We start from the raw sequence: 24,067 nt of genomic DNA on the forward strand, positions 1-24,067 counted from the left end.
TTAAATTACTAAGTATGACTTTTAAATGATGAAATGTAACATAATTTAAATAAAGAGTGAAATATATATTTCATAAGGAGTTATCAAGGTAACTAATTGTCACTCGCTGGTCTTATTTCTTTAAGAAAATTACAGGCCAAAATGTTTGGGAACTGCTGCTTCGTTTGATAGTCTACACCCAAAACTCTTTGCTATGGAGGAAAATGAACAATGCAACAGCACCCTTAACGTGCCGCTGCAGTGGCAGCATCACTCTGTTGGGATGCTAGGAAAGCAGGTAGAGATGCTGTGAAGCATTGTGGAAAATATTGAGAAAACCAGGAATAAAACCTGTTAGAGGCTCCAAAAAACAAGTCAGACCTTCACCAAAATGATTTCGATGAAGGCACAATCAGGCTAAAAAGGACCATTCAAAGTACAGACCTGAACCCAGTTAAGACTCTATTGAAAGATTGAAAAATGGCTTATTACCCATTCTGTCCGAGTTTGAGTTTTCAGAGTCATTAATAGTTTCAGAATAGTGTTGAGGATTTGGGAGTATTGAGTTGGGACCAACTGGAAACTTGCTGACAGTAAAACTCAACACATACATAAGAATTTATGCACAATTTGAGGGCTTGGATTGAAAAAAAAGGGAACTTTAATCATTTTACCCAAATTCACTCAACTAGAATTTTTATTGAACACACGGAGGCAAGAAATGAAAGCGTTCCACATGCGAGTTTCAACAGAGCAATCCCAGAGTTTACCCAGCGCAATATCCTCCAGCGCCGATTGCATGGGGAGTCTCCATGCTAATGCTAAACACACACATCACATATTCACCCAATTACAACGATACCTCTTCAAAAAAAAAAAAAAAAACCTGAGCAGCCACAGCGCCTCGGAGGGCAACCGCTGCAGAACAAACATGTTCTAAAGAAAGATGCAACGGGTGTCACGTCCCCCCCAAGGCGGAACCATCACCACCAGCTGCGCTTTAACACGGCCGTGCTTAGCAGCGGCTATATTCCCCCCATCCCCCCCTTCTTCTTTCTGCGTGAATCATCTGAAAATCATAATTACAGTCAAAAGACTCCATTGTGAATGGACAGAAATGCGGACAAAATGGCTGGAAGTCAATGATCTTATTACGGCGTTCTCGGCTTCCGCGCATCATCCCACAGATGCGTGAAGAAAAAGGAGAAGAAAGAGGAAAAAACTGGAGCAGAATATAGTGACATCTTCCTCAGATGATAAGAACGGTGATTGCATTTTGCCCTATTTTAGATTATATAACTAACAACCATAAAGTTCCCTCATAAAGCCTCTTATACAGCGGATCAGTGGCTAAATTTGCATCGAGGCGAAGCGGGACAGGAGTACAGTGATTTGTCTAATCTCTTTGTTGCATATTTCATCATTCATCACTGTGTGTGCGGTTCGGGGAGGGCGGGGGTGTTTTCCCCACACCCAGGTGACGCGGGCGACGCGAGGCCTTCGTCGGCAATCTCTTAAGAAACAAAGCGTATTTAGAGAGGCGGCAAAGTCGGTGTTTACATTCAGGCACTTTGATTGCAATTTAATTTTACATCACCCAGAGCCCAGAACTCGCCGAGGAGCCGGCTGATGGACTTTCATCATCTGTATCAGCAATCGCAGTGTCAGTCATGTTTTGTGAGACTTGTCAGAAGACTTTGAATAAACCTCTGGAGGAGTGAGATAAAAACCTTCCCTTTTCTGTGGAGGAATTGCAATGATGCACGTCCAAATTTCTTGATTACATGACGAAGGGGAGACAGTGTGTGTCTATGTGTGTGTGTGTGTGTGTGGGGTGGGGGGTCGTGAAGTGCTGAGCGGGGTTGGGGGGTGATAAATTAAAAAATAAATCAAACCTTGAACGAAAAGCCTGCGCCGAAAGTTTTTGGTTTGCTGATATAACAGTCAAGTGTGTCTATAAGTCTACTTAAAACGCTTAGGTATCAGCAGAGACAGCTGCGACACCCTCTTCTTATGATTCTGTCGAGACAGTACACTATCAAACCTTTCATAGCGCTCCCAAGCTACATTTCCGGTGACAAAAGCTTTGCGAAAAGCCTCCTGAAGGATTCATCTATATCCTAATATTTCCAATCCAATTTAAGTGGAGCAGCCGGAGTGGTCTGAGCACGAGTTTACCAATCTTTGCTTTCCAAGACTCTGCGTGCTGAAGGCTTGAGGGGTTCAATCAATGGTGCTTTGATCTCGGCTGGAACCATAATTATTTAACATTGTTACAAGGATTTCTCTAATCCATCCTACCATTAAATCCCTTTTACACCCTCATCTTCTGCAGCCTAATCTGCATCTGGGTGCGCCGTTTGTCTCTCTGCTTCGTTTCGGCTCGCCCCTCCCTCCTTGACGACACTCTGACTTTATAATGGACTCGGGTGACGAGTTGGAAAATTTCTCGTTCCCCGAGAGCAACTTGACTGTTGAAATGTGTTCGCGGTAAAGTCTCGCCGCAAAAGTGTCTGGAGTTAGTCACGCTGAGAACCAGCAAAGGATGGAAGTCCAGATTCAGACCAAGATCCAGGCTGAAGAGCAACGTGAATCTGAACCACTGCTCATCCTTGGAGCAAGGTGTGTAAAGACTCTCCAAAATACCAGGCATTGACAATGACAGAATTTAGACAAAATATTGATCAATGTTCCAGTTATTGGGAATCACAGGCAACTGTAATCAGGTGGGGTTTTAGCTTTGATTTAAAGGACCTCAGTGTTTCGACTGCTTTGCAGCTTTTTGGGAAGTTTGTTCCAGATGAGTGCGGCACGAAAACTGAATGCTGCTCCTGTATGTTTGGTTCTTGTTCTGAGGTTGCAGAACTAGAACCAGAACCAGAAGACCTGAGTCAGAAAGTCCTTCAAAAATAAGTAACAGTGTGTCCAAGTGGACATGTTTGAGCATTTCTAAACCCAGATAATCTGTGTTGGAGCGTCAAAGATGCCTTAAAAAAAACAAACAAAGCAATTTAGATATAAATATATTTTTATTTCAAAAAGGATTCTTTTTTATATATATATTTCAAATGAAAAAAAATTAAATGGAGAATTTAAAACCTCCTAATAAATGAAGGTTATTTTTGGCCCACTATTTTTACTTGATTTTTTTTAACTACTTTTAGCTACAAAGAATAAAGGAATTAGAAAAATCCCAAACTGACTTTCAGATGTTTTAGGTTTAGACAATTCACTGAAAGCAGACATTTTTCCAGGAGCATCATGAGTATTTTGTCTCTGGGTATCTGAGAGTTTTACCTCTGTTGGGATGCTACAGTGTCTGGTTACACTTTAGCTCCAGTTTATTTTCTTCATTATCGCACGTAGAGGAGGACATGAAAAGCAATGAAGTCAAAATCACTAATAAAATGAGATTACTCATTAAACTTTATTGTCAAAATTAATTAAGCTTGCCATCAGTTTGCTCATCTCTAGATGTTCCTTTGACCTTTCCTCTGATTTGTACTTTGAACACAAAGTTTCAGAACTCCTCCTCTAATCCTCTTGATGAACCCTGGGTTAGAAATTATGGGTCACAAAGAAAACATTTTAGAATAACACTCTTTGATTTCCAGTTTTTTTTTCTTTAGTTTTACATTAAGTTATTGAAAATCACAATAACTGCTCATTTGTGTCCAGAACGTTTGATCCCATCTGTTTGTATTGATGATCATTTTGACCTCTCAACATAAAGGGCTCCTCTGTCCTGTTGCAAATATTTGCCTGTCTGTGTTTCGGCTCGATATAAATAGCAACACGGGTGACCGCAAACATTTGTCGAGGCACCTGCCACAATATCACGGCCATCTGGTCCTTGGTTTTCTCCTAGCATGACATATGTGCATTAAACCTGAAACGGCCATTGTTTTATTTCTCTCTCTCTTTTTTTCATGTTTTTGTTCTTTGGAGTGTGGCAGAAGATGGATTGGCCACAAATCCCCCTTCTGGGTTGGCTGGATTCAAAAAAACGAGACTTTTTTTTTTAATATGTGAGTGAAGCTGTGCTTTCAGCATGTGCATGTTTGATGTCTTGAAAGGGAAAGAAGGGAGGGGGGGTAAAATAAATGTCTTGGATGTTTTGTTTTTTTTTCTTTTTAATTTTTATTGATGTTTAAATATTTCAGTGTGTGTGTGAGTGTGTGTGATCTTTGGGTGAATCAGAATGCCACTCCTTCGGATGACCCCTGCCTCACCCTGGCAGGCGCCCAGCTGGCTGCAGAGACCCGGCCATCAGTCCACCGATAGAAGAGATTTGAGTAAAAAGGTAATCATATTTCTTCTGTTGTCACTCTGGCCACACTTATTTCCTCCATCTGCCCCTCCTTCTGTGATGGGTCACTCATTTGTGATTCAAATGTAAAAAAAACAAACAAAAAAAAGTACTTATTACGATAATGAAACAACACCATTTTCTTCTAAAGCTCTCCCTCTGCTGTGATAGCGAGTTTTTCAACCTGTAAGCTGTTTTGCATCCTTCCTGGTACAAAAGCTGTACTGTCAACCAAATATGTTGTTTTCTTAAAAGAGGGAAGAAACTGCTGGTTAAAATCAAAGCATCTAAAAGGACGTGATCCTGACTTAATGTCAGGTCAGATCAGGTCAGTTTCTTCGTTGGACGTCGGAGTCCAAACCATCGGTGTCTCTTCCTGCATCCTCTCTGCCTTGTAAATGCCCGAGCCTTTCAAACTCCACGGCCTCAGCTTGGCACTGCGAGCTTTTAATGAAAATGTGCCTCCAGTAACCCGGACAGCATCAACAGGGTTGTATTTTCTTCTGACTTTAGAGTTATTTTCCTCGGCCAAAGAGCAGGTTTTACTTCAGGTTGGGTAATGCTCTGCGGGTCTTGATGTTTCCATGTGGGTTGGCTGCGCCGGCTACCGTCACACAGAAGGTCTTGACGCCCTTTGATGAAATGAAATGCGACCGCAGTCAGATTTGTGTTTGAACGGTTTACGATCCAAAAGTGGCCCGAAGAAGAAGAACATAGATGTCTCACGGCTGTGTACACAAGTAATAATGGATCATTTTATGATATGAAATAATTGAAAAGTTCATTCAGCAATGGGAGCTCAATGCATATATATACAAATGGCTAACTTAGAACCAGTCATCCATATTTGGGTATTACAAAATACTCAGATAAAACTCACATATGCTCCAAAGTAAATATAATAATTGCTCTCAGACAGGCCTCAGGACCTGGTCAGTGCAAAACCAAAAACCAAAAAACTTCTTAGCATTCTGCACAAAACTTCAATGGTGAAATTCATGAAAACCTCCTGGATCCCAAACAAACCCTGGGAGTTTCTTAATTTTCAGAAGAGGGTGTGGTTTACACGAGAAACCATTTAGATAAGACAGAGAACAAGTTCATTAGCACAGTTAGCTAACTAACGCACACCATCCACAATTAGCCTCGAGGAGAGCAAGTGGGAGAAACCGAGTCAGATCCCTATCGGCGCCCGTCTCTGAAAGCGAGCACAATGGCTCGGCGCCCTATCTGGGGAATCAGCGTCTGATTGGGAAACATCCGTGACGAGGAGCGAACACAAGACAGAAGATCAGTGTGGAGACTCGCTTAAGGACATACTTGTAGAGAAAATGAGAGGGAAAGAGAGAAAGCCAGAGAGAGAGAGAGAGAGGGAACTCGCTGGGTGTTCCACATCAGAGACCCGGCTCTCTGAACAACACAGAGAGGAGCCGGCTATCAGATTAATAGTGACTCATTCAGCTTGCTCCTCCACCGTTCCACACAGAAAAGACAATCAGAGAACGCGAGGCAATCGTGGACAGCACTTGACATGACTTACTAAAGTAGAGATGAAATGCAGCGAACACACACACACACACACACACACACAAAGAGCGTTCAATTACAGGATGTAGATCGTAAAAGGCTTTTGTTGTTACTCAGCAAAAGGGAAAACGGGCATGGAGGTGCTTCAATAGAGTCACCAAAGCAGGTGGGCTTGTTCCGAGTCAGCCCACCTCATTAAAAGGCTCCGTGCGCTTTTAATGTGGCGGACATTAACACGGCCCATTCAGATGCACGCACGCGCACTGTGATTAAAAATTATCTGTTGGTGATCCTAATCACAGCTGCTTAAACTTAAGCCAAAGAATAACAAAGAACTTCTGAATGCCGAAACTATCGGAACATTTACAAAGAGATTAAAGGGGAGACAGTCTCCAACTAAATAAATTTGCTTTTAATCACTTTGAACAGGAAGTCATGTCATTTCAAATGTCCCTATCTGATTGTCTGATTCTCCTCCCTTTATTCAAATTAAAACATGCCCATCTGACTTTTCCTGGCACAATGGGAAAAATTAAAAAGGGAAATGACCTTTCGTGGCAGCAGTGATGAGCGAGTGAATGGCATTATCATGCGCCAAGATTAATTTCGGCCCACTTTACGCCGGCCCATTGAGAAAACGCAGCGGGGGCGCGGATGCCTCGGTGTACGTCGCTCATTAATCGGCCGGTACATAATACAAATGTCAAGCAAACAAGTGGGAGATGTTGAACCGATAACCTAGCCACAAAAGTATTCACATTTTGTTGCGTTACGCGAACGCCGGTGCATTTAATCTTATGCGACAGACCAACAAAAAGTAGTGCATTTTGGTATAACAGGAGGAAAATGAGTCATGATTTTCCTGAACTGAAATAGCTGAAACATCAACTATAAGAGATGGACTTAAAGTTTGATCACAGCGTTTTGTCGCAGTACGACAGTACATGCTTTTGATCAGATTTTCAACGTTATTGATATTTACTGATGCTCTCATTGAACAAAAAAGTGTAGAAAACTGTCAAATTCCGACAATATGGACAGTTTTTGGACTTTTTTTTTAAACATCATAAATGGAAATTTTTGTGAAAACAACAAATTAAAACTCTTATCACAATAAGTAATTTATCACAAAAAATGACAAATAATATGACAAATACCCAACCCTACAATTAGTTAGCTCTGCTTGCAGTTAGAAACAAACCCTGAGGGAAACACGGCAGCATGGAAGGAGGTACCCTTTTCAAATGAGACCAAAATCAAACTAAACATCCTCCTTTCAGCATCCAATGAGACGCCGCATATCAGCCTGAACATACCCTCCATGTAGTGAAATACGGTGGTGGCTGCATCATGCTGTCAGGGTGTCTTTCCTTAGCGTGAACGGGGAATCTCTTTGGATTTGCGGCTGGGACATATCTGAATAGCAAAGGCAGTTCAGGAGTAGCGTTGACTCAGAGGGGCTAAAGACACACACCTTTATAAAAACAATGCAGCGTTTCCCTCCTGGTTCACAATTGTGAGCGATTTTGAGTCGGTCTAGCTTGTTGGTAAGTCGATCTTATCTTCCTCAGTCCTCTGTCCTATTTCGCTCTGCTGAGAGAGGTTTGACCAATCGACTGCAAGGTCATGTCTGAACGTTTCCAGCTGACAAAAGACATCCTATTGTTGCAACTCAGAGGTTTTCTTGCTATATTTAGCACACAAAGAAAAAAAGAACCCCAAAACCCCAGTATCAGCCGATACTGATATTGTATCGGCTGATACTGGGGTTTTGGGTCAGTATCAGCCGATACTGATATTGTATCGGCTGATACAGTATAAATACTGTATTAGCCAGTATCCTAAGGATCTTTAAAAATCCTCAAGATATTTGAAGATCCATAATCAGCAATGAGTCCGAACACTGACATCGGTGCGCCCCTAGAACGAATGAGCCATGCAGCCACTTCTAATTGTTTTTCTTCACAGATTAGGACAGAACATAGGATGTTTTTGACAACTTGGATCCAGACATGTTATGCTTCTGTGAAACATGAAATATGCATCAACTCTCATATCGCTACCTCCAGAGTTTAACTTCCTTCACTAAAAAAAGAGACTTTTTCCATGAAATCCCAACTTTCCTCTCTCTCTCTCTCTCTCTCTCTCTCTCTCTCTCTCTCTCTCTCTCTCTCTCTCTCTCTCTCACTGCCAGCTGCCTGTCCAGCCTCGTGGCTCTGAGCCCCTAATTCTCATTCTAATGGCTAAGTGAACGAGGAAGCATAATTACAGCCAGTCATACATCCAGTCATGCTACATCCATCCTTCTCTTTCACAGCAGTATTTTTAAGCTCAGCGTTTTCTCGCCCCAAAAGCACTTTTTTTTTTTTTTTTTTCCTTTTTTCCCTCTTCCTGCCGCTTGTGATGCCTTCTTTTTGTCACGGCCCCCATAGTTCTGAGCTGACCCCCTCAGCCCTGTCTCCTGACTGATCACAGTGATGGTTTATTACTGTCGTCCCAGCGCTCTTATCTTTAGCCAGCAATGCTCATTTCCTTCCCCAGATTTAAATGCAAATGTGAAATTTAATGATAAATGCATTATCTGATAGGTGCGATAACACTGATTCACTGTCAGTATAAAATACACACCCCAGGGGGCTTTGAGCTAGCGAGCGAAACTTGCCCAAATCCACTCTTTTCTTTTTTTTTTTTTTTAACAGCTCTCGCTTTTTCATCTCCCTCTTTCTCTCACTCTCTCTCTCATTTTTTTTTTTTTTTTTACAAACTCATGTACCTGGAATAAATTCTGGAGGTCATTTTATGCAGTAAAAGGAGTCATATTTTGTCTGTTCAGCAGTGTGTGTGCAGGCTTTGGCTGGACAGCGATTGCCGTGCAGCAATCCAGCTCCCTCTATTAACAGTCTCACCCGCAAACATTTTGGAGAGAGTGCATCTAGGTTGGATGAAATGACTCTTTTAAGTTGAGCAATGTGTTTAAACCACCTAATATAACTGAATAGTGTTGACTTCCAACTTATCTCATTATTATTAATTTTAGCAGTAGTTGGTTTAAAGAGTTCTTTTGATATTAAAACATGAAATTATTTCACATCAAAGCGTTTGTCAATAAATCTTTTTTAAGAATGTCTGATTGTTATCTTGGCTATAAATCTAGCAGAGCCACAGTCGGATCATCACAAGAATAAACTGCGATAAACGTCATCAAACAAGCTACTTCATGACAACAGCTGCACTGTACTGCAAAGCAGCAGAAAATCATTTCATTCAGCGATATTTTAAACATTATCAGCCAACAATCGCTCTAACATGAGTGGTAACAACGTGGATTTGCGGCATTACCGATTAAGAGTTTATTGTTACTCTGTGAGGGAATGTGAGATTTTTGTTTAACCAACATATTTTCATATTAAACCACGCAGGAAAATAAAGTGACAGAGCTGCTGTTCTTACTTGGACCATCCCATTCTTCAGGCCCTGCAGCAGCGCTCCTGCTCTTCTCGCCTTGGTCCTCCATCTCCACGTCTCCTGCTTCTCGGTTGCCGTCCTCTTCTCCTGCAAACGGTTAAAAAAAAAGTACATAAGTCCCACAAAGCACACGAGAGTGAACGTCTCCACCAATTTAATGTTCAGAGACCTAATTTAATTAAGTGCTTGCATTATGGACTGCTCTGCCCTTCCAGAGGGCACACTCTTATGGACTTTGGATCGTGTCCCGGCAAGAATCACTTGATTTTATAACTCTTTCCTGCAACATTCGGGCCATTGTGTGTTTGTCGCATATGTAGAGCTTTGTACATGTGCGCTTGCGATGAGCTCACCGGGTCCAGCTGTGTACTTCTGTGCGAAAGGCCTTCCCATGAGGACTTGCGGGAACAGGAGGAAGCGCCATGGAACAGGAAGGAAAGCAATGTGTGGGAGAGAGGTGGCTATTTATTACCCTTTGATCTATTGTGGAGCGAGCTAGAATGTGTGTTATAGGATGTAGGGGGCTGATTTACAGTCTCGGGGCTCACACACACACACACACACGAACACGCACACACGCCCTGCTAAAGGATATTTGGGTATCTCTCTGCAGGATGTAAGTACCTAAAAGGCCGAGTTAAACACAGTCTGCGGCGGTAGTGCTGAACGGGAGGGCTTGTTGAGCGCTCACTGATACACTTACTGTAAAAATAAAATCTATTTTTGCATGTCTACAGTAAGCACTGTTTGCGCTCAAAGTTTATGGGAACATAAATCAGCGCTTAGAAGGTGCCTCCAGTGCAGCGCTCTGAATAAATCCAATGTGGCCGACACAGCGGCTGCACAGTGTGTCTCCAAACTGCGGAACCTGCTCGGGGCGTGCGGCGGCGCCTGATGGCCTGTAGTGGAACATCTCCCTTCACTTTTGTCACCAGATCTATTCCGCTCCTTTGATGTCTTAAACCCAATAATGAACGGCCAAGGACAGGCAGGCCAGGATTAAAACGATGGATTACTTTATGCATTCTCCACAAAAAAAGGATGCGGACAGTGCCATTTATTGGAACCCTTGATAAAGATGTCGAAAGCCTTGAAATACAGTAATCTATTCGCAGTAGTGTAACGTCCACTTAGTTTTGTCCGATATGTTTTTCATAAGATGGAAACGTACAGAGGAATCAATCTTTGAACATTGGTTTTTGGACGATCACAGCAGAACGTCTACAGTCCTGGTTAGGAAGAATGTTTACTGAATGTCTGGTGAACTATTTCTGTGTTGATTTGACATTACGATTGGAATTATTATCCTCAAGAAGGTTGTGGTGTTGTCTGGTAAACCTAAGGTCACTGGATTTACATTCACAGCCCTTTAGCTGTCAGGAGAACACCGACCCATCGACTTGCATGCAAGATGCAAGTGCTTTTGGGTAACAGTGAAGGGTTAAATCCTCCTTGTAATTTGGAGTTTGGACCTCATAATGCCATGAATACTCACAAAGTATTCAGACAAAACAAAGCTGCGGTGTTTCACAGCCTCTATTGTTTTTGACAGTGGGCATAAAGTGTTTTCCACACGTCAATCCTATTTTACACCAAACCCTCCACAGCTGGTTGTCAAAAAAGATCAATATGAATCTCATCTGAGCAGAAAACACAGCTTCAGTTAAAGTCTCAGCAAACTGAAAGGAAATTCAACATGTTTTCATTTATCATGGTTGAACAGAAAAAGCTTTCTCCTTCTGTGCCTCCCTAAAAAGTGACTAGTGACCTGAGACACCAGAGGCTGAGAGAAACAAGCCCCTTGTCATGTGGTCATTTTTATACCATAGGGAACAGAATGTAATTTATCACTAATTATAAGCTCATAGGAAGCTGATCAAATTACAAAGAACAAATTAAGAAAATATCTCAGCTCCATGTAGCAGCAGACTGCTGTCTACATGCAGTTAGGATTAAGAAAGATTGTGGATATTAGCTTCTGCAGTAGAACTACCATGATTTCTACTGTACATATTAAGCACATTAAGTTATGTTTAATGTTTGGATTATTAAAATCTGCAGTTCTAGGTATTTTCGGTTTTCATGAGCGGTTTTAGTCCCGAAACCCTGCGGATACACATTGCTACTGTATTTTGAAGGTATTTTTTCAGGAGGACCAATCATTGTGCAAATGGTGATTTTGGTTAAGACAATTATTTTCACGTGTGGGAATTTCTTTCCAGTGAAGAATAGTACTGAAATATATAACTGCCAATATGTCACTTCAATAAAACATAAATCTGTTTGAATGCTGTTTACACATCTTCACCAGTGGTGTCCATAAACATGGCCAGATTGATGAAGACATATACTCTTTTCAACCTGAGAACCGGCTCAATATGCTGCAACCGTTGCTGTATAAAACGCTTATCGCTGGTTGTTTACTTAATGTTTGCGATTTCCAGCTTTGTGCTGTCACACTTCCTGTGCCACAGCCCACAGGACACTGTCCATCCTCAGTTTGGTTCATCTCCAGATCAAGCACTCACACTGTGCTTGTTTAGCTTTTTTCTTTCTTTCTTTTTTTTTTTTTCCCTGACATGGCTCACTTCAAAGAGGGCAGCAAATGTTGCCAAAAGGATGTCAGCTTTCTGCCTCGCACTAAAATAGGAGATGCACGGGCAAAAAAAAAAAAGAAAAAAAAAAAAAGAAAGAAAAAGTGATACTGAAGAGAAGTCTTCAGAAATGTCCTACTTACAGTCCATGAGGTCATTATGACCCAGTTTTGCTTATACAAGTGTTTGCCTGGGCTGGCAATTCTCCCTCCGCTCCTCCTTCCTCCCAGTGCATTAACGAGGAGCCCACTCAACTCAATTCCCCCACTATTTATTGTTGGGCCCGGAGAACCTCTTTAGCATACCAGGCTCGTATTATGATGAGCATAACAAAGGCGTGTATCAACAGTTCCTTCCAATGGAGCGGAGTTTGTGGGGAAAAAAAAAAAAAAAAGGAGCTGGCGAGATAACATTAAAGGCACTACCTTGATCTCAGGCGAACATGCTAAGCCCTGTAACGAAACGTATTGGAAGTGTTTAATTACAGCCCGGGAAATGAAGCTACAAGATGATTCCTTAATTAAGCAGTGATTAAGGATTTTCTGCCTTCTATCTAATGCAGTTTGCAGTGCATTTTAAACACAATCGCCCCGGCAACCTCACAGGGAACAATGTCACGAGGCTTTGATGAAGTTTTCCGGGCACAAGTGTCTGTAGGAGGGGAAAAAAAGCAGAGAGGTGGAAGAAACGCTGCTGCAGCATTCCACTGTTTCGCAGCTGCAGTTTAACATTTTTAAAGATCCATCTGATATGAGCCGACTGATTGAGGTGCTCCGTTTCATTTCTGCTCTAAGTAATCGAGACTCAGCCTTGTTTCATAATTCGAAATGAAACCCTCTGCGGTGTTATCAAAGGAGACAGATTGTCAATGATCTTCCTGGACATTATCGACTGTAATTTACGTCCGGCTCGAGCCCCCTTTCACAATTCGGATCCAATGGTCGCATTTAAGGATGAGTGGAGGAAGACTAAGGAGGGCAGGAGGGACAGGGGGAGGGGCTGCAGGGAGGAGGCGAGGCGAGTTAGAGCGGCCCGCTGCGTTCTGGGTTGGCGGGCATGGAAGAGGAGCCAGTGAGCTGTTAAAATCAGCCCTATCGCTGCTCCATCAAAGGACGGCTCTCCAGCCAAATCACAGCCGCACGTAGCGGGCCACGCATTCGGGTCAATAAGCTTATAGGCGATTTACACAAACAATTCCTCGAGCAAGGTAGCAACAAAGTCATATTGGCTTTTCCTCTCCCTTTTAGCTTTGTCTCTGCTCAGAAAAGCCCTTGAAAAATGTCAATCTGTCGTGTGTGACTTTAAGGAGCTCAGAGCTCTCTAATCCCGACCACAGATTTACATTGACGGCCGCAGCGTCAGTGTATCACAATAAATTATTTTGGAAGCTCATGTCGTAGTGCGAGTTGTTGCTTCTTAGAGAAAGATGTCATATTGCGGCAGGTTTGTAGAAAACTGAAGAGATTCCCGAAACTATTCAAGAGGCTAACGGTTAATCAGATGAGGTCTCTGATGTTTAGCATCTGCTATTGCTGCCACACATTTAGAATGTGAAAGTGGCTAATATAAGACTTTGATTAGCTTCTAAGAGTTTTGATCTCATCAATTCAGCGGCACAAATACTGCTTTAAAACATATTTATGAATATATTTGTGTTTTAATCTCAGTTAATGACATTTGGAACAGAACTGTATTCTTGGCTTGTTTTGCTATTAACAGTTAGCTCCACAACAATTAGCTCCCAGCTCATTTCCCAGATGCAAGCCGCATCTTTTGGGACAAATCGAACAAAGCACAAGCCCGTCAAACGTGGATCAACCTTTGGATTTTTGTACAGGCACTCTGACACAGCCTCCATCAATGCATTGTTATTCAGGCTGCAATATTTGGCTGAGAAAACAGCAACACGCATTGGACAAATTTTCCAACGGGTTGGATGTTATTTCACCCAATAGGAACACAGGAAACTGCAAGTAGTGCCAAGAACCAAGAAACGCGTTTCTACTGTTCACATGACAAACGTTATGCTAGGCTGACTTCCACAAACTGAGAAAACCAACTTTGACTTTTGTAACTTTCAGGATGAAGGGATGATGGCTTGCTGTGGTTGGAAAGAGCATGACGGACATTGAACGGATTGGGTTTATATTATACATACATGATTTCCAATTTTCAGTCATTCATGCTGCTTTCAGTTGATCGCTTCATGCTGAGCGCCCCACGGCGCTCAGCAGGTTCATATGTGACAAACCTTTAGCTGTGTTCCTTGTTCAACACACCCGAGTTAAGCAATGAGGTCATTAGTAGGACTCTGGACAACTTGACAGAGGAGGGAATTCGTCCTACTGATTCAGGTGTGTTGGACCAGGAACACATCTAATAGTTTCAGAACCTGAATACCTTCGGGTTCCCATGAATATAAGCAGTTTTAGAGTTGTTTGAAATATCTATAATCAACTGATACTAGCTAACATTTCGACATATGTCATTTTTCTATCAATTAGATGGGATTATCTCACTCTATCAATGAAATCGGGGACGATTTATACATTTTCAGAGATGGGAGATCGGCCGGATCTTGATTTTGAAGCCGATCATATCCACCAATCTCATAGCCACATTTCAAAATCTGAATTTGTTGGTCAGGCTTTTTAAAGCTAGGTAATTAATAAAACTGCAACATGACATTTGATTGGAGGACAGCTGTTCCCCCCTCCTTCCACCTCTGATACGGGATGCTGCCATGTTGATGCAGATAATGCCCCAACAGATGAAGTCAAGTCAATTCCAGTCAGCAGCCTTTTTTCACTAAAGTCAAGTATAGCTGTAAGACTTCTCTGCTATCTGACAAAAAAGCAGGAAAAAAAAAAGTGGGGGTTTTGAATTGCATGCAATTTGTGGCGGGCGCAGCACTCCAATGGAGGGAGGCTATTAGAGAAATGCTTCGGCACTGTCTCTTTAAATGCCAATAAATTCCCATCATTACAGAATCTGGCAGTTTTCCTCCCCGTCTGCAGCCCGGGCCTTTATCTCGTTCTGCCTCAGTCTTTGAGCATGTAGATCTGGCCCAGTTAGATTGTCATACTTAACAAACATTAATGATTAATTTCCTCCACTGAGTCAAATGGGGCTAAAGGGATGACTCGATTCATCTTATCGCGCCGCAAATTAGCATTTCCCCATATTCTCCAGCATCAACTGTGCATTAAAAATTCCACATTTACCATTCCGGGCACTGGCAGCTGTGAAAGGCGATCTTTCCTCCTGTGTTGCTGGAGATTCTGATTACTTCTGCGTTACACAAAGACTAATTAATTCTGGGACTCTCTCCCTGCCCCGCTCCATGCCTCCGACTGAAGCGAGCGAATTTCCTCACAGAGAGGATATTGAGGGGTCAAGGTGGGTTTTTCATCCGCTGCGCCAGAAGTCTTGCAGCCCTTGCTTTCACCTACCACTTCTGCTCTGATAAAACGTTTCCACCCCATTGGAATTCCTGTCGTTTGTGGAGGACGGCGCACGGGAGCGCAAGCGTCCACGTTTAGTTGTTTTTAATATATCCTGACACACAGGGAGCGACAATAAAAAATCAGGCAGTCTGAGGGGAAAAAAATAAAAAAATCATGGAATATGACTTCCCAAAAAGGTTTTGTTTTTTTCTTTCCTTGCACAGAGGAAATGAGACAGATGAAGTGACATGTAAATTTACTGTCACAGCCGAGATGGGAAGTCATTTGTCATCAGACAAGACTTGGACCGCTCAAAGGGAACAGCTTGTGGCAACATCCTGTGCTGAACTCCACGTATAGCCAGCAATAAAACAGGGGGCAAACCAGCAAGGTGAAATTTCACAGTTTCAGTAAAAGAAGAAAAGAAGAAGAAAAAAAAATATGCCACTGAAAAGGAATCTTTTTCACAATTCCAGAGCCTGGCGCTTTCAGCAGGGAATAAATCTTAGCTGTGAAGTTGTGTGTGTGTGTGTGTGCGTGTGTGTGTGTGTGTGTGTGTGTGTGTGTGTGTGTGTGTGTGTGTGTGTGTGTGTGTGTGTGTGTGTGCGTGTGTGTTGATCTGCACGCGTTTTCACAAACAGAAAAAGCTCCCATAAATGTGAAATTGAGGGGAACTTGTTTCGGGTAAGATTCTTGTTTAATCACCTGAGAGAAGAAAGGTTATTTCTTTATATGTTAGTCCATTTGTCTTCGCGACTTTGAGAGGCGGACAGGCTTTCTTTAAAATGCCATGTACGTTCAAACTCGTTTGCTCTCCACGGGGTGCTGATCCGTTTTCCCCCCAGTTGTTTTGAGCAGAGTGTTTTAAAGCACAGACACCTTTAGAGGCGACAAAGACTTTCACTGCAAAAACTTCTCCAGGTTGGACTTCAATAAACGCGAGTTTGTGTCGCAATTAACGCAATCAATTGCCTTGGTTTTTTCACTTTGATACATTCGACGATATCCGAGGTTCAGCATCGGCCGATACCAATCCGATGCAGAAAAACAGTGCCAAATTGACTTAAACTGTTTCTTTTTTTGAAAACAAAGGCAAAAATGTATTGAGTTGCAAACTTCTTTGATAACTCTGCACCAGTGCAGCACATTGAAATACAACAACAGTTTCACAAGCTTAGTCAAACATGTAAAAAAAAACAACGCAACTTTAAGCAACGTTCAGAAAACGGAGACAATAGTTCGACTACCTGGTTTACGTGTAAAAAACATAAACTGCAACGAACCTTCTTTGAAATAGTTCAGAAAATTCAATTACGAATTCTAAATATGATGTAAAATCAGTAATAAGACATTACGTCTCTCAGGGCACAAAGCATTGAAATTAACTGAACGGTGCCTGATCCGTCACCCTGGATGTTTTTTTCAATATCGTTTCCGATACAGATATTCATATCAATGAGTGCATCTCTATTCAGAAGGCAATCAGATACATTGATGTTTGTGTTTGTAACGTGAGAAAACGTGAAAAATTAATGCTCAAGAAGCGTGGATGCTTTTGCAAGCCAGTGTACAACGGTTAAAAGGGAAAAACAAAGCTCTCATATGTAGATGTATTGGAGCCTAAGCAACCGGTGATGAGGTGAAGAGATTCACAGAAAACCAGGATGCAACTTCTGGAAGTGACTTTGGGAAGAAATGAGCGCTGATATGTGAGTCGCCCCCAAAATCTCATGAGAGCCCATGGCACAATGAAGGACTCAACCATGAAGAGACTTCAAGGTTCCCCGGCCTCAGACCAAAAACGGGACGTCAAGGTGCTCCGCACACTTATCTGGGGGAGTCCTCTTTTTCTGCCAGGGTAAGGCAAAATGGCTGAGTCTTTGGTGGCATTCAACTTCCTGACCTTTGCGCCTTTAAGCGGCTTTGCTTCTTCACCGCTCTCTGATCAAAGTTAATAAGTGCTTCATATGTTAATGAAAATTGGTACTCCTCTTTGTGTTCCTACAGCTTTTTAATACCTATTATGGACTGAAACTTTTAATGGAGGTTTTAGGTCCCCCTGACAAGCCCATTTCAGAGAGTGACTACACAGATACAAGGCTAAGCTAAGACCAGAGAGCCGCTGCTCAGTGGAGGAACCTCACACGGGAGACCTTATTCTCGGGGAAGCAGCCGGAGATAAAGGCCATGGGATGAGTGGCTGCCTTAAAACCCACGTTCAAGTCCGCTCAGGGCTAATTACAGCACGCCATCGCATTTGAGAGGGTTTAGTTAATCAAGGGCTCTCTCCCTCTCTCTCTCTCTCTTCTCTTTTTCCTTCCTATAGTCGAGGAATAACACACTTAAACCATTTAATGCCGCCAGGATTGCATCCTGTTTAATTCGCAGCAATTTCACATAAGTGGGGTAAATTTAAGCCACTATGACATTAGTTTTATACAGATCTAATTGAGGAAGGGATCATAAGGGAGGGAGGGCGTGGCTACACCTGAAGATAGCGCCGAGTTTGGCACGCGGAGAACCGAGCAGTGGATAGTACATCGCTTAGGTCTTAGGAGGCAATGGGGGGACTTAGCTACTGTAAGCTCAGATAGGGAAGTAATACAAAAAAAATCTGACTGCTAAGGCTTGTGTGTGACAAGAAACAGATTACCAATGCCCACGGAAAGAAGTATTTGACATTTGGGATTGCTGTGTAGTGTTAAGTTTTTTTTTTTTTTTTAAATTAAAAATGTAAAAATACGGAAAGAAGATTTGGGTCCTAGTTTCTGGAGGTTTTATCCAAAACAAAGGGAGCATCAAGCGGCTCCTTCAAGGTTCTTTGAAGATTTCTGGAACTTTTCGAGTTTTTTTTCGTCCCCTCAGCCGCTGTAGCCGCCATTGTATACGGCACCCATCTATTTCATGGCTATTGGGTATGTTAGGGGCTCAGTGTGTTGTACTTTGAAGTTTAAGGAAGGGCACAATACGAGAAACACAAAGAAACGGGGCGAAACAACCGAGACGTCGCCGGTAATTGCAATTTCTAAACAATTGCAACTTTTTCGCCCTCCCCCGAGAACAAAAGAAAAACGGTATTGATACGATTGCTGGGGCGAAGCCTACCCGAAACATGAAAGATTTGTTTTGTCCCGACTAATGTAATCCCACGAGGCACATCAGTTTAGAAGTGTGGAAGGAATAGCTCTAAACAAAATGTTTCCTTTGAAAAACGAACGAAGGGGCAGACATTCAAAGCGCCGGTTCTTCATTAAAAAGTCAAATTTGAGGGTTTCGTGCGCCAACGAGAGCGGGGGTGGCAGGGGCCCACCTGGGGCCAGCAAGTGCCACACAACCCGAGGGTACGAAGAGGACGGTTCGGCTGGGATACGGGGCGGGAAGGTAGCGGGGGGAGCCTGTCATCTTCACACTGTAACCTGAAGCAGACTGCAAATTAGCTCCTGTGATGGCAAGGTGTGACTGAAATGAAACAAACACACAAAGAGGCAATCTAATTGAATTGCAGTTCAAAGAGGACCGGAGCGCGCTTGGCGACGTCGCTGCTCTTTAAAGTGCTGGACCTCGGAGCAGCGGCAGGTGCTGGCGAGCGTGCGCAAGGCCTCTCGTTGGCCCGCCGCTTGCCACAGCCGAGCCCCACGGCGCTATCATTGTCAAAACGAATTTTTCAAACTCATTTTTAAAAAGGGGCGGAGCCATCTTCCTCTCAGATCAAACTCTCGGAATCACATATCAGGATTCAAGGAATGACTCAAACGCCTCCGAGCTGCGCCAGGAATATTTGAGTAAGTTTTAAATGAACTTTTAGGGTTTTTGCAGTCAGCGTTATGCTTAACATCCACCCCCTCTCACCTTTGTTGCAGAAGTACTCCATATCTTCGCAGTTCATGTTCTCGCTCTCAAACTCGGCCGTGAAGTTCTCCTCCACCGAGAACTCGTCTTTGGCCAGGAGCTCGTTCTCCTCCGAGACGCACTCCTCCTCTTCTTCCTCGAGGCCATCTTCCAGAGGACCTGAGGGAACGCACACACGCGCGCGCACACACACACGCAAGCACACGCAAACACACACACATCAGGGGGGAGATGTTCAGCAGTTTCATCACATCCTTCAGGCTTTCAAGAATAAATAAAGAACTTCTGCTTCTCTGTGTTGCTCTTCTTGCAATCCGACCCATTCACACGCAACTCCTAACAGTCTACGCTCTCCATCTACGTTCAGGCGTTTAGTTCAGGTGCAGACAATAAAAATAAAAAAAATATGTGGTGCTTTTTCTTTCTTTTTTTTTTGTTTTTTTTGCTGCAATATTTCACAAAGTCTTTCCACTATGGCTGCAGCTGAAGCCCTTTGTGACAGCGTGAGAGAAGCGAGTTGACACGCAGCCAAGGTGAGCCTGATGTTAATCCTTTTACCTGCAAAACAAAACCTCAGACAGATGGAGAAAAAAGATCCTTTCTAGACTTTTCATACAGGCATCAGCATGGGAGGGAGAAAGAAAATACTTTTATTAATTTGTTAGCCTTATCACAGGGTACAATGTTGATTTTCCATTTACATTCCATGCCTCCGGGTAATACACCAGTGCAATCTTAAAGGAGACACTTTTCCGTGTGATTAATTTTTTCTTTCCCCCCCCTCTCTCTCTCTCTGTGCAATATTATTTCTTTAAATCTAAATGATTTCAGAGTTTTGCTCGTAGCTGTACATCTCTTTTTGGTATTTGCATATTACAATTTTTGGCTTCAATCAATTGCTGTTGATGGAATTACTGTACTGCTACCTGAATTGTATTAGTTCTTAGAGGGAAAGAAAAAAAAAACATCTCACCCAGCTTCTGAATGTTATTAAGATAATGGTGCATCTTGCACACATTCCTGTGTGTCTTGAAAACATGTCCGCGGTGTGTTTTTCTTTTCTTTTCTTTTTTCCTCTGGGAATTACCATAAGAAAGAGAAATGATGAAACATGGTGAGTTTTAGTTTGTTTCTAAAAGAAAGACAGAATTAGCTCTTTATTATATTTATAAAGGAGAAGCCGTATCAGAAATGGAGATTTTAGTGGTAGTAGAGCAGTTTTTATATACCTGAAGAAAAGTCATTTCAACACAGTTTCTACACATTTTATATATATAAAAAAATCTCCATACTTTTCCAGACCTCAGTTTCGAGAGTTCTCTTTCCTGCCACAAATTGTAAGATATCAACTTCCTGTGAATCTTTACGTTACATGCAGGTTTCATGTTTGAGCTAACTAAACTAAATGAATGATAAATGAATGAATGAATGAATGAATGAATGAATGAATGAATGAATGAATGAATGAATGAATGAATGAAGGGAGGGAGGAAGGAAAAAGGAGGGGAGGGAGAGAGAAGTAAAGGAAGGAATGAATGAATAAATTAATGAAGGAACTGAGAAAAAAGACAACAAATGCAAGAAAGGGAGGAAATAAACAAGGAAGGAAGAAATAAATATTGAAGAAATGAAGTAAGGAAGGAAGAACAATGGGTAAGACAAATACAAGTAAAGGAAGAAGCAGTGAGGAAAGAAGGGAAGAAGAGGAATGACACAAGGAAGAAAGGAAAGAAAGAAGAAATGAAGGAAGTAAAATTGGAAAGAGTCACAGGGAAGGGAGAAAGGAAGGACAGAAAAGGGTAAGAAGGAAAGATGCAACAAAGAAGTGAATGTGGAAGTAAACAATAGTAGAAAGAAAAGGAAACAATGACAGAAAGAAAGGCAGGGCACTAGACTGAAATGGAGACAAAAGGAAGAAAATAAGTAAAAAAGGACGTGGAACTGATATAAATACACAAGGACACAAAGGAGGAAGGAAGGACACAGTGAAGCAAAGGGAGGAAGGAAACCACTTTTAGACAATGGTTCAAGGGATTTGGTCTAGAAATGAAATTTTACTATAATAGACTTTTTTTTTTCCATACTTAAATCTAAATAAAATCTCAAACCTAATTCCAGAGTTTCTAGAAAGCTTTTTTTTTATTTGCTAAACTTCTAGCAAATAAAAGAAGCAGCAGTAAAGTCATCCAGTGATGCATTTCATGTCCCACTTGTCACCCGAGTCCTGTGTCTTCATCACTCCAACAGGGCGTACTCATCTCCTCTACAAGCCTCTCGGTGTTTGTTCTTGTTACAGGAGGGCGGCTGGACCCTTCAGCTTTAATAAAGCAATAATTTCAGCTAAGAAAATCACGGGGCCGGCGGGCCTCTTCCCGTTTCCCTTTCTTCCCTCATAAAAAAAAAAAAAGAGTGGGGACCCCCCCTGATGTCCACAAACCGCTTGCTCTTTTCATTAGTCTTATAAATTACTCCTTTGTAGAATCCGGCGTCGGCAGGAGCCCCGGACATGAAAAAGAATTAGCGGCCGGCTCTCTAATAGACGCTGCGGAGGGCCGAGTGGCGCTTTTTTAAATGAGGATACAGTTTTATGATCTTATCTGATGCCTTCTGCTGATTCGCAGAGGAGTGAAGTGAGGCGTGAAGTGACTCGATGAGTCCACCATCGCTGAGGATGATACCGGGAGATAAATATCACGGTATCAAGGCGAGGTGGGGGGTGGGGGGCTCGTATGACTGCCGTTAAAAGCTTCTGCTGAGGCAAATGAAGACAGCAGGACAGAAAGCAAAGGAATGGGGGAGGGGGGGATGGCAAATACATTTCTATACTGCGCGGTCTGTACACATTCCATTACACAGCTGAATGAGAACCGTGTGTACAACTAAATGATTCTTCCTCTGTTGCTCGCAAAAAATACAGCAGCGCCGGAAAATAGACCTACAGTGTTGCGAGATAATAAGAGTAAAGGGAGATTACAGATAAACTTCATGGTCAATAAGACACAGAGATTAGGTAGATAAGATGAGATAGAATTGAGGTTTAATAGACTCAGAATAAGGGCATCTCACTTCCCCACTCTGGCAGATAGTAACTAAATGGAGCATTTTCAGACTGATAGAGATACTGGTGGGCCTTCCTGAATATGGAGAGGAATGAAATATTCCAGACATTATAAAGGGGGAGAGGGTGGGGTAAAAGGGTGGGGGTACTTCTCGAGAGCCACGTAGATTGAGAAAAAGTTTGCCCCCGCATTCTCACATGTTTAGCTTATTATACAGTATTCATTGCATGGAGAGACCTGAAATTATTTCAGAGACAGCAATGATAAGAATAATGACTTTCTAAACGACCAGCACCACACTCCTAACTCATTTTCTGATAGTGGCGTCCCTGCTATATTTAGTTGTGTACTGTTTAAAATCCTGTCACATTCTCCGTGTGACCCGCGCTCGTCGGTGCATTTCTATAGGGGGGCTTGGGGGGGCTCAAGGGTTGGTGGGGACGTGTGGTCGATGACGAACTGGGCCAGAGGAATGCGCTTGCTGCCTCAGCCTCTCTTATCGAGCCTCCTCCGGAGTTCAGATGGCCAACGACACCGCGGAGAGGACGCCTGCATCTCGCTGCACCGCCCAAAACAACAGACTGTGGGTTTGCTTGTCGCTTGTGATGTAAACTGAGACAAGAAATATATATAATGGCCATTCATTATTTGGAAAAAAAAAAAAAAAAAAAAAAAAAAAGAAAGTTCAGCTCGGTACAACTGATTCCTTTTAATAGCTTTTCAAAAGTTTTTTTTTTATATTAGAGTAACCGGATTAAAGTATGGGTAATCGTAAGTAGCTTGTTTCTTTTTGTTTGTTTGTTTTTTGTTGTTTTTTTTTTACATGGTCTGCAACATGTTGGGCATTATGGCTCGGCCATAAATCAATTTTATTGATTGATTTTCTTAAAATGTTCTAAATTTTGGAAGATTTCATTTGTGGAAAATCTGGAATATCTTTGTTCAGCAGTGTTCCTCCCATCCTATCCAAGAACTACCAACTTGTTTCTTTATTGTTTTCCAACTTTGTATTCAGGTCAATTCACAGAAGAAGTGACTGAAAGACACAAGAGAGAGAGATGGTGGGATGAGTGGCTTCTTGTAGTTCTGTTTGTCTTTTTATTTTTCTTTAAAATAGAATGGACTGTCTAGTATACTAATTGAAGATTTTTGTTCATTATGAAGTTGAAAAGCACCTTGTTGCTGAAATGTGCTGTATACATAAACTTGACTTAATGATAGAACGTTCTTAAAAAAATATATGAAGGTTGTACTGCAACTTTTACATCCGTCTCTGGTTCAACACACCACAGTCAAACCTTGAGGTCATTGGTGGGTCTCTGGTGAACTTGACTCATATTGAGAAGGTAACTCAGACGTTTTATTCATGTTGTTGGACCAGGGGAACATCATCTGTGAAGCCTGGATTTGAGGAACCCCGAAGTTCACACTAAGTCACATATTCTTATGTCCTTTTGTAAATATTGCTGGCTAACGACGACTGACAGGCCGAGCAAAGAAATGCTTCATTACAATAGTATTAAAGGATCCCTTCATAATTTTTATTCCAAATAAAAAAAGAGACTCGGCTGCTTGGTAGAAGAGAGAGACAGCGACAAAATGCTAGCAATTTAGCTAATGCTGTGAGAACATTGGTCACTGGCTAACTGTTAGCTTCAAGTGACACTCACTGTTAGCTTCAAATGGTGCTAAAATCTAGTTTTAACTTTCATTCACTCTGGGTGATCTTACAGGCATGTGAAACTTTTATTCTATTAGGACACTTCAGAAAAAGACTTTGTTGCTGCAGGATGCAACTTTAATAAATATTTTATATTTATATATGTTGAAACTACATAT

General features: G+C 42.1%; 1 protein-coding gene across 2 annotated transcripts in view; it reads right to left on the reverse strand.

The window, feature by feature from the left end:
- zfpm2a (zinc finger protein, FOG family member 2a) overlaps positions 1-24,067 on the reverse strand; it is a 157,933-nt gene that overhangs the window by 94,178 nt on the left and 39,688 nt on the right. For both annotated transcript variants that reach the window (XM_055041891.1, XM_055041890.1), the window contains exons 2-3: positions 19,170-19,328; positions 9,266-9,367 (exon numbers count right to left, since the gene is read on the reverse strand). In XM_055041891.1, the coding sequence (XP_054897866.1) occupies positions 9,266-9,367; positions 19,170-19,328 (261 nt within the window). The remainder of the gene's footprint in view (positions 1-9,265; positions 9,368-19,169; positions 19,329-24,067) is intronic.

This window comes from Poeciliopsis prolifica, unplaced genomic scaffold (genome assembly GCF_027474105.1).
Source record: "Poeciliopsis prolifica strain line A6 unplaced genomic scaffold, Auburn_PproV2 SCAFFOLD017, whole genome shotgun sequence".
NCBI lineage: Eukaryota > Metazoa > Chordata > Actinopteri > Cyprinodontiformes > Poeciliidae > Poeciliopsis > Poeciliopsis prolifica.